The sequence below is a fragment of the Pelodiscus sinensis genome, chromosome 1 (assembly GCF_052426305.1).
Source record: "Pelodiscus sinensis isolate ZL-2025 chromosome 1, ASM5242630v1, whole genome shotgun sequence".
NCBI lineage: Eukaryota > Metazoa > Chordata > Testudines > Trionychidae > Pelodiscus > Pelodiscus sinensis.
This window is the reverse complement of record NC_143052.1, coordinates 350920918-350932640: the sequence shown is the minus strand read 5'-3', so window position 1 is coordinate 350932640 and position 11723 is coordinate 350920918. Positions and strand designations below refer to the sequence as shown.

General features: G+C 46.5%; 1 protein-coding gene across 1 annotated transcript; it reads right to left on the bottom strand.

Moving 5' to 3' along the window:
* Nucleotides 1-1769: 1769 nt before the first annotated feature.
* LOC102459740 (olfactory receptor 51G2-like) lies at nt 1770-2705 on the bottom strand. Its single transcript, XM_006132537.3, has one exon. The coding sequence runs from the start codon at nt 2703-2705 to the stop codon at nt 1770-1772; it is 936 nt and encodes a 311-aa protein (XP_006132599.3).
* Between the last annotated feature and the right edge of the window lie 9018 nt (nt 2706-11723).

The window sequence follows — 11723 nt, the reverse complement described above, 5'->3', positions numbered from 1 at the left end:
TCCCTCCTAGGTCCTTCTCATGCCTGACTCGCAGCCTGGGACTCTTAAAACAAAAGCCCCTTTGCGGGGCCCTGTTAACCCCGTCTCTTCCAAAGCCCAGGCCCCATCCTCCTCCTTCACTCAGGAACATCCCACCTCCCTGCTGGCTGGGGGCAGCCTTGCTTCGAGCTAGCTGCAGCTAGACTGGCTTCTCCACATACCTCGGTCCCTTGCCCCGGGCGGAGCATGGGCAGCTGTCTGCGCCCCTCTGGTGTCACCCAGGTTAGGAGAGGGAACGCAGCCTGCGCTCCTTCCTAAAGCTCCTCCTCATGGCAGAGAGGGAAAGGAGCCATGCCCGGCCCTAACAGCCTCCTGTCCCAGGTCCTTTGAAAAGCAGTGACCTGGGATTTCCCAGAGCTAGGCCTCTGTCAGCCGCAACACATGGACCCTTAGTCAAACCATGGCTCGGGGCTGACTGATTGATCGCCCCTCGCCCAATCCCTTCTATCCCTAACGGCCACTGGATGAGGGTGCACTTTGAGCAGGAGTGTCTCAAAATGCAGAGTTCAGGCCCAGGTGTGGGCTGAAAATCTCCACAGCGGTGCTGGTCCTGAATTCCCGGTGGTGCTACCCACAGTTAGCAGGCCACGCCATCCTGTCCATGCCTGGGGTGGGTCTGAGGAGGTCCTGCACCCCCTCGCTATGGGGCCTCACCCTAATCCTCTTCTCTCCCCCCCCCCCCCGCATCGTGACCCCTGACTGGTGATGGTGGAACATCCAGGGCTCCCCAGAACAGCACCTGCTCCCTGGGCTCTCCTTACTGGGGCTCTGACACCCAGCCCGGCCAGAGAGGAAGCAGGAGTTGACAGTTCTGGGGAATGAAGGGGGACATGGGTGAGACCATGAAGGAGGTGGGGCTTCCTGCATGGGTCCTGCTTTTGCCTTGTGAAAAGGGGGGGGCACCCTACTCTGAATGGGGTGGGCTGGGACCGGAACTCGCTGGGCCTCTGTGAGGTGCCGAGGCCAATTTCTCTCCCTTTGCATCGCTGGGAAAATGTAAATGGAGGGGAAGGGAATTTGGGCCCAAGCCTCTTGCCAGGGCTCCTGTGTGCAAGACCTTCCCCCACCCCCACAGCCCTGCTCCCCCTCAGGAGGGAGTGGGCTCGGCAGGCGTGTGACGTGCGGAGCTATCCCGGTGGTGGGGGAGGCTGCCGGCCCGGCTCCTACGTGAATCATGTCTCTGACACGACTCAGTCACAAGCCCTTGGCTGAGGGTGTGAGAGTCTGGGCCCCTTGAGCAGCCCCTGCCCACGGCTGGGGCAGCCCCGGGATCACACAGCACCCAGAGTGCTCAGGAAGGGCCAGGACTGAGACAACTCAACACCTTGCTGGAGCCATTTCCAGGATCTTTAACCAGATGGGACGGGGACAGGCCAGGGGTCACAGGAAACACCAGCCACCTCCCTTCTCTTTATTCACAAAAGCAACAGGAATTGGGAGGCTGAGCAGCCTGGAAATTCTAGTTTAGGGGCCAATGTCCCACCAATCCCTTGGCTCTCCAGGCGCACAGTCACTTTGCCAATACAACACCTGCCTTGGTCTCTTCCCCCAGTGGGCGGGGACAGCCCCTCTAGCAGCTCTTCAGGCCTAAGAGTCCATCTGAACCTGTCTCTACACAGCGGGGATCAAGGCATTACAGGTGTAAGGGTCCGGGATGGGATCACTTGCCGGGATCTGTGATTCTTGTCTCTCATCTCATCTGCGCTGCAGCGGGATGATAAACTGGCCCTTCACTTGATGAACACCCGGACGATCCTGGCGCGCAGGTGTTTGCTTTTCACGCTGTACACGATGGGGTTCATCAGGGGCGGGACCAGTAAGTAGATGTAGCCCAGCACCACATGGGGCAAGGGAGAAGAGCTCTTGGCAAATCTGTGCATCAAAGTCAGGCTGAACTCGGGCGTGTAGAAGAGCAGGACAGCGCAGAGGTGGGAGACGCAGGTGTTCAGGGCCACGAGGAACTCCGTACGGGACGCGATGCTCAGCACCGTTTTGAGGATCATCACGTAAGACACGAAGATGAGCAGCGAGTCCAACCCCACTGTGAGAACTGTAATAACCAAGCCATAGATGTTGTTGACGGTGATGTCCGCACAAGCCATATTCATGACCTCCATGTGCAGGCAGTAGGAATGGGAGAGGATGTTGGCTCGACAGTAGTGGTACCGTTGCAGGAGAAGGGGGAGTGGGAGTATGACACCCACCCCTCTTAGTGCAAAGACCAGTCCCATCTTGGCTATTCTTCTCAGGGTTAAGATGGAGGCGTATCTCAGTGGGTTACTGATCGCAACAAAGCGGTCAAAGGCCATTAACAAGAGCACACCGGATTCAATGTATTGAAGTGACTGGATGAAGAACATCTGGGCAAAACAGGCATTGTGGCTGATCTTTCTATGGTTAAATAGAAACACTCCCAGTATCGTTGGTACAGTGGCTATCAGTAAGCCAAGGTCAGTGACAGCCAAAATGGAAAGGAAAATGTACATGGGCTCATGGAGGCTTAAATCTGTTGTTATAATGATGAGAATGACAGCATTGCCAACTATCGAAATAATGTATGTGAAGCAGAAGGCGATAGAGAACCATAGATAGACGTCTTCCTGCCCAGGTATCCCGGTGAGAAGAAACACTGCAGGGTTGAATTTGCTGTCATTGACAGCTGACATAATGTGCAGGGGAAGTCTGAGGAGCTGTGAGCTTTTCTTCCTAAAAGGAAAGAGAACAGATGAGATGATACTGAAGAAGACAAGATTCTACTCTGACGATCAGTCTTGGATTTACAACACCAACAGGAAGACAGGCAGTGCTAGATTGGATCAGACCTACAATTCAGCTAGCCCAGTGGTCAGGTCCAGATGCAACAGGCAGCAGTAAGGTCTCTTGGTCCCAGAGAAATTTTCCCACTGACAACTGCTACTTAGAAATCTTTCATAATGGAAATCAGGAAGGCGTTGAATCCTTTAGTGACATTTTTAAACAAATTCTCATTACTGTCATTGAATTCTCTTGTCACTCTGTCCAGTTATGGGTGCCACATTTCAGGGAAGATTTGGACAAATTGGAAAAGGTCCAGAGAAGAGCAACAAAAATGATTAAAGGTCTAGAAAGCATGAGCTATGAGGCAATGCTGAAGGAATGAGGCTTGTTTAGTTTAGAAAAGAGAAAACAGAGAAGGGACATGATAACTTTCAAGTCCCTGAAAGATTGCTACAAGTACGAGGGAGATAAATTATTTTCCTCAACTTTTGTAGACAGGGCCTCTAGATTTTAGATATTAAAGGATTGGCAACAGAATGATTTTGGGGTAAGATCTAAATTATATTTGACCTGGGTGTGTGGCTAATCCTTTGGGATTTGAGGAACCTTTTATGTGATTATCATAGAATCATAGAATCATAGAATAATAGGACTGGAAGGGACCTCGAGAGGTCATCGAGTCCAGCCCCCCGCCCTCAAGGCAGGATCAAGCTCCATCTACACCATCCCTGACAGATGTCTATCTAACCTGTTCTTAAATATCTCCAGAGAGGGAGATTCCACCACCTCCCTTGGCAATTTATTCCAATATTTGACCACCCTGACAGTTAGGAATTTTTTCCTAATGTCCAATCTAAACCTCCCCTGCTGCACTTTAAGCCCATTACTCCTTGTCATGTCCTCAGAAACCAAGAGGAACACATTTTCTCCTTCCTCCTTGTGACACCCTTTTAGATATTTGAAAACCGCTATCATGTCCCCCCTTAATCTTCTTTTTTCCAAACTAAACAAGCCCAGTTCATGAAGCCTGGCTTCATAGGTCATGTTCTCTAAACCTTTAATCATTCTTGTCGCTCTTCTCTGTACCCTTTCCAATTTCTCCACATCTTTCTTGAAATGTGGCGCCCAGAACTGGACACAGTACTCCAGCTGAGGCCTAACTAGTGCAGAGTAGAGCGGCAGAATGACTTCACGAGTTTTCCTTACAACACACCTGTTGATACAACCTAGAATCATATTTGCTTTTTTTGCAACAGCATCACACTGTTGGCTCATATTCAACTTGTGGTCCACTATGACCCCTAGATCCCTTTCCGCCATGCTCCTTCCTAGACAGTCGCTTCCCATCTTGTATGTATGGAACTGATTGTTCCTTCCTAAGTGGAGCACTTTGCATTTCTCTTTATTAAACCTCATCCTGTTTACCTCTGACCATTTCTCTAACTTGCTAAGGTCATTTTGAATTATGTCCCTATCCTCCAAAGAAGTTGCAACCCCACCCAGTTTGGTATCATCTGCAAACTTAATAAGCGTACTCTCTATCCCAATATCTACATCGTTGATGAAGATATTGAACAGTACGGGTCCCAAAACAGACCCTTGAGGAACTCCACTTGTTATCCCTTTCCAGCAGGATTTAGAACCATTAACAACAACTCTCTGACTACGGTTATCCAGCCAATTATGCACCCACCTTATTGTGGCCCTATCTAAGTTATATTTGCCTAGTTTATCAATAAGAATATCATGCGAGACCGTATCAAATGCCTTACTAAAGTCTAGGTATATGACATCCACCGCTTCTCCCTTATCCACAAGGCTCGTTATCTTATCAAAGAAAGCTATCAGATTAGTTTGGCATGACTTGTTCTTCACAAACCCATGCTGGCTATTCCCTATCACTTTATTACCTTCCAAGTGTTTGCATATGATTTCCTTAATTACCTGCTCCATTATCTTCCCTGGGACAGACGTTAAACTGACCGGTCTGTAGTTTCCTGGGTTGTTCTTATTCCCCTTTTTATAGATGGGCACAATATTTGCCCTTTTCCAGTCTTCTGGAATCTCCCCTGTCTGCCATGATTTTTCAAAGATCATAGCTAAAGGCTCAGATACCTCCTCTATCAGCTCCTTGAGTATCCTGGGATGCATTTCATCAGGACCTGGTGACTTGCTGACATCTAACTTTCCTACGTGATTTTTAACTTGTTCTTTGTGTATCCTATCTTCTAAACTTACCCTCTCTCTGCTTGTATTCACTACGTTAGGCACACCTCCAGACTTCTCGGTGAAGACTGAAACAAAGAAGTCATTGAGCATCTCCGCCATTTCCAAGTTCCCTGTTACTGCTTCTCCCTCCTCACTAAGCAGTGGGCCTACCCTGTCCTTGGTCTTCCTCTTGCTTTTAATGTATTTATAAAAGGTCTTCTTGTTTCCCTTTATGCCTGTAGCTAGTTTGATCTCATTTTGATCTCATTTTGTTAGAGATTAGTCTAGCTCTAACAAATCACTCATCTATGAAACTCATGTGTTTGTTGGTGATATAAATCTGGAATGCCTAAAGAAAGTGCCTTTATGACCTTGTATTAGCCAGTGTGGTGAGATCGTTTATGTTTGTGGCTAATTTGGGAGAATAATGGCCAGCATTTTGGAGTATATATGGGCTATTTCTAAGCAGTGTGATGTGAATTTGGCATTCTCAGTTGTGACCCACAAAGTTACGATTTCATTAGCTTAGTTGGCAGTACCCAAGAACTAGACTAACTAAGCTTTGGATCGGAACCCTGTGGTATTCAAAACTGGAATGTTGATATTGACAGATTTGGTGGTTAATGAGCAGTGATAATGAGTGAGCAATCACATATGAAACAAAATACAGGACTATGTAGCACTTTAAAGACTAACAAGATGGTTTATTAGATGATGAGCTTTTGTGGGCCAGTCCCACTTCCTCAGATCAAATAGTGGAAGAAAACAGTCACAACCTTCATCCTGCTTCAGAAGCCTTTTAAATCTGCACTTGAAAGGGAATTCTCTGAACTGTCATTCATGCTAAAATTCAACACTCTACGCGTGGGTCTCAACAAAGACACTAACTATCTTATCCATAACAAAGATAGCTTCCCCAATTCTTACCTCTAATACCATTAGCTCACAGATATTTACCTTTCCCCTCCTCCCCCCGCATCCCCCTTCTGTTTTGAAATGTGATTTGTCCTTTTAATATGTGTTCCTTTTTTTAATTGTATCCTTTGGTATATATGGTTGTGACTATTTTCTTCCACTATTTGATCTGAAGAAGTGGGTCTGGCCCACGAAAGCTCATCATCTAATAAACCATCTTGTTAGTCTTTAAAGTGCTACATAGTCCTGTATTTTGTTTCAGCTACACCAGACTAACACGGCTACATTTCTATCACCAATCAAATATGAAGAACTTGACAGAAAAAAGCCTTAAAGAATTGTGCTTAGAGAGGGGTTTGTCTCTTAAGAGAAAGGCCCCACAGCAAGAACTGAAATCCTTGCTAGTGGCCAGGAATAAGAAGTCTTGGTGACCATCATTACCTAATACTGCAGTAGCAACTAATCTGCAAGCCCTAAGAGAGAGCCTGTATCTTGCACATGGACAAAGATGGCAGACCAGGGATAGGGTAACTGTAACCTTGGGAAGGTAGTGAGTTGCCCTGTAGCAACTTAGAGACTCACAAAATATAGAGAGTCATGTTAAAAAGTCTCAGAGGGAGAGCCATGTTAGCCTGTAACTTTTAAAAATAAACGAGGCACCTTGGAGACTAATATAAACATATATAAAGAACTTGGTCATGGATAAAACCCACTTCTTCAGTTGAGCTGGAAGCTGGAACCCAGAATTTATAACAAAAAAAGAAGAAATAGAAAAGGGGCAGGAGGGAACCACCTATCAGTTGTGGTGCTGGTGCTAATGAGGCTAATTGAGTGGGCGGGAAGTGTCCCAATACTTAGTATTTGATGTAAATAAATCATGGATCATATAGAATTATGAACTTTTGTGGGTAAAACCCACTCATCAAATGAGTTGGAGTGGAAATAACAGAAACCAAGAGATTTATAACAGCAAAAGAAGTATCTGTCAAATGGAGGACCCATTTTAATGAGGCTAACTAGATGGGCTTCTATGTCCCATTCATAGCTTTTAATGTGAAAATGCAGACCCATTTTCTCTTGCCTTTAACATTCACATTTTCACATCAAAAGCTATGTCTGGGACACTTCCAGTCCATGTAATTAGCTTCATTAACACGGTTCCTACAATTGACAAGTACTTCTTCTAAATAAATCTTAGTTTCTGTTATTTTCATTCCATCTCATCTGATGAAGTGGGTTTTGCCCACGAAAGTTCATGATTCTATATGATTCATGGTTTATTTACAGCAAATGCTAAGTATGGGACACTTCCAGCTCACTCAATTAGCCTCATTAGCTCAATGGTAACCAAGTGGCTGTGTTCAGCTAGCTGGCTGGGAAGGAAGAGGATGCTGTTGGGAAAGGAATGCCTCCATGTTGATTCTGTAAGTGGACAGTGTGTGTTTCAGGTTCAGAGGGTAGTTGAATTTGTAGCACAGAATAGCTGGGCAGTTAATCTCTTGAGAATACAGGGGGTGGCAGGCAAAGTCTCATCTCTAGAAACTTGGATGTCTTGTAATCTCTTAGTAGACTTAACATCAGATTCCATGCGCAAGCAGAGGTTGGGAATGGAACCACAAAAACATCTTGTCTAACATGCTAGTGAAAATGGTTGGTATTTCTTTAAGACAGATTCTAGCCTTGCAGTTGGTAATGGTTAAGACTCTGAAAACTGATAAACATGGTCATGTCTGGGTTGATGCAAATTACCCGACTAACAGGGAAAGAAAGATTTGTTGTTAGTAAAAGTTGATCCTAACCCTAACACTCGCCAGTCAGTGGATTCTGTCACACAAGAGAACTCAGATTCCTCCAGAACATAGAGGAAGTGAAAAATTTAAAATTACAAATAAAACCAATAGGTTAATCCCCAAATGCCCAAACCCCAAGTGTACTGAATAGAAGGTGTGCAACAACAAAAACTGATTGCAAATGTACACTTGCAATGGAATTGATTTCATATTAATGCTAATATCAACTTCTGTGACTGTGTTGCTGGTACCAAAACCTGTAAAAATGTCTAATATGCTTAATCTTTTGGAAAAACCTTAGAACAAGTTAAGAGTTCTATATAAGTACACACTTTATGTTAAAGTCCCTGTCACGCTGACATTTCACAGTTAGGGTGTGTCTAAACTACACGGCTCCATTGATGGAGCCATGTAGATTAGGCTGATCGGCAAAGGGAAATGAAGCCGCGATTTAAATAATCGCGGCTTCATTTAAATTTACATGGCTGCCGCGCTGAGCCGACAAACAGCTGATCAGCTGTTTGTCGGCTCAGTGCGCTAGTCTGGACGCTCCCGCGCCGACCTGAAAGGCCTTTATCGACCTCCCCGTTATGCCTTGTAGGATGAGGTTTACCGGGGATGTCGATAAAAGGCTTTCATGTTGGCAGAGGAGCGTCCAGACTAGCGTGCTGAGCCAACAAACAGCTGATCAGCTGTTTGTCGGCTCAGCGCGGCAGCCATGTAAATTTAAATGAAGCTGCGATTATTTAAATCGCGGCTTCATTTCCTTTTGCCAAACAAACAAATCTACATGGCTCCGTTGACGGAGCCATGTAGTTTAGACATATCCTAAGTGTCTGTAACTATCCTTGCAGCTGTACACAGCAAAAAAGACATTATACACCTATATGGAAAAGGGAAACTGAAGTACACTACCATATTGCTTTCCTGGATAAATGCCAAGATTCCTACACTATGGAGAACACACAGTGACTGAGTGCTAATTGGGATCCTAACATTTACCACACCTTGTATGAGTAAGCTAGCTATTTCCTTTGGCCTTTGGCAACATCACGTAAACACTACCGCAATCATGCTGCAAGAGTAGATCCAACCCACCATTGGTCTAATCAAGCTTTATCTTGGTTTTATAAAAAGATTTAATAATATTGTTACTTCCTTAATGAGCCTGACAATGAAGAATCTTTTTTAGACACACATGATTTTGATCAACCCTTTCTATTATACACGGATACTTCTAATATTGGGATAGAAAGTCCCTGTGGTATATCCAGCAATGTCTGGGATACCCCTTCTTGAAGAAATGTTGCTGTGTGGGTGAGTTGTTATCTGTTTAAAATATGACCATATTGATCATTGGGGTAACCTCTGTTACAGACTGGCAACAACTCTTGTACAGAACGTGGCACAGGAGATGTCTGAATATGGTTATGCTATTTGTGCCTCTCCGTGCTGAGATCTTTGTTTGAAACAACGGGCGTCTCTCCACATGGCAGAAGCTGTAAAAGACCATGGAAGCATCCCCGATTTGTGTCTTTCCTGTGTCAGCCACTCGGAGCTCAGACCTCTGGAGGACTTATATTAATGGCAGGCTTCTGTCTAAGGGATTTAGGCATGTCCAATAATTGGAGAGTGACCAGAGATTTGGCATAAACCAGCAATTTATTCCATCACTGCTATAAGCCTGAACCCAGAATGTTGCCATGAATGTATTTGATTCCTTTAACAAATTTTCTCTCCCACCTTTCTTTCTCTTTATAAAGAATCCTTTAGATTTTAGATACTAAAGGGTTGGCAACAGCATGATTTAAAAAAAAAATCAGATCAAAGTGATATATTGACCTGGGTGTATGGCGATCAGACGACACTTTTACTTGATAAGACTGGTTTTAAAGAATGGCTCATCTCTGAATCCGATGTTTTCGTTGGCAATATGAACACCGGAATGCCTTTGGAAACTGCTTTTAGGATTTCTTGTTACTTGTCTGGCTGGTGTGGTTTATCTTATGAGAGAATCATGACCAGCATTTCAGGGTGTATTTTGCCCTATTTCTCAGCGGTGTAACCTGAATTTGGCATTCCCTGTTGCGACCTACAAAGGCATAGTGATAGTCCTGTAACTTGGAGGGGTATCGACAGGGCAGACTGTCCGGAGCTCTCAGCCAATCAGGGAGTAGAAATATGCCCTACCAGACTTTTACCACAGGGCAATGCAGCTTTGAGTTCCTGCCTTTGCATTGGAGCCAGAGAATAAAACCTCTGAAAACTCAACTGCTGATTACATTTCCAGGAGCCAATAAACACAGAAAACCAGTCACGGATACTCCGTGGGGTATCTTATGGCTCAGCCTCTTTTAGGATAGTGTTAAGAGCTTTCAGCACCTCTACACATGGCACCCTCTGACACATTCTAATGTGGTGCATCCGAGTTTTAACACTCCAAGGTGGCTCTGAATGTCACATTTCTGTGTCGGTTGAATAACCCACTGTGGAGCAAGAACAGTTGTAGGGGATGGTTCCCAAGCTACCTAATGCTGCCTGTCTTCCAGCCCATCACTGGATTACCCCAACAGCCCCGCTGAGTCCTTTGCCTCTGCACAGAATGCAAACAGCCTGCAGCCTTCGCCCTGCACTTGGCATGTTACAGACAGTGAAACCTGCCCACGTACCCAGTTCCTGCTAGAAGGGAGCCGCTGGCACCAGAGGTCTTCACCCTGAAGCACAAGGAGTCATCAGGGAGGTTGCACGGGCAGCAGGCAGTGTGTGTTCAGATAGGGAGGCAGCTGCCTTTATGCAGCAAGTTTGTACCTTCCCTTGGGGCCACTTGGCCATCAGGGAACCTCAGCTGCTTGGCTTCGTGTGCACCAGCTTTAACCCCGTCATGGCAAACAGCAGGAGGCCAAATCACAGGGATGGGCAGTGGTGCTAAACAACAGTCCTGTAGCGCAAGTCAACACTGCTCCGATGGGTCCAATTAGTCCCATGGTTGCCTCGAGGCGGGGGAGGGGAGTTATCACAGCTATAGTCTGACTGAAATAAAATAAGAAGAATAACAAGTTATGTCTAAATTTCGCCAGCAGATCCTCCGGCATTACGAGCCCCTCCCCAGCTCCCTGCTGAAGCAGGTTCACTACAGATGTGCTGTCACAGCAGCCACTGCCCACAGGACGGGGCTGGACAGAGGTGGGAGGGCTGGTTAGAGTCGCTCATGGGCCCGATACCCCAGCTGTATGCTAGGCGGGAGGTTTTGACCTTTCCATCCCCAGAGTGCAGTCATAGACTTGGTCAGCGTCCCCTTCATTGACATTACAAGGGAGAGGCAGCTGAAAAGCCTCCCGTTTCTCTTGGGGATCCAGGCAGCTATAGCCAGGCAGCCTCAGGAAGCTGGGTGTTTGGAGAAAAAAAGGATCCCTTTTTTAATGAAAACTCACCCCACAAAACGAGCAACCAGGAAACAGTTGAGTGTGTTTCAAAACCTTCTGCATGTGCATGGGGTCGGCGGGGAGGTGACTTGTCTCCATTTTCCAGCCCAGCTCTAGCTCAAACCATGAGCCTCTGTCCCTCCTGCTACATGATCACACCCATGGGTGACAGCGCTCTCCCCTCCGCACCCCGCCATCATCCTGCCACACTTGGCAGCCACTGGACATTTGGTCGGGTGACGATGACAGCTCATTAGCTCAGGGAGAGCCTGGGAAAGGCTTGTCTGCAGCAGCCCATCCAGCAGGGGAACTATGTCAGACCATGGCAGCAATCCTGTGGGGTCAGACCAGAGGTCCATGAAGCCCAGGGTCCTGCCGTCCGAGGACTGACCATGCAGATACTTCAGAGACCATGAAGAAAATGGGGCAATTATCAACGGATCCATCCAGTGTCAACTGCTCCCAGCCTCCAGCAGCCAAATGTTCCTCCCTCTGTGGTAACAGGCAGGATAAGACATTTCTCTCCCACTCCTCAGAGGTACAGGGCTACCGGCTTCTCTGCCTCCTCTCTGATCTCCAAGTGCCAGGTGTC

Bases quoted from the DNA above. Each gene is read 5' to 3' on its own strand.
- LOC102459740 (XM_006132537.3), bottom strand. From the start codon at position 2,705: ATGTCAGCTGTCAATGACAGCAAATTCAACCCTGCAGTGTTTCTTCTC.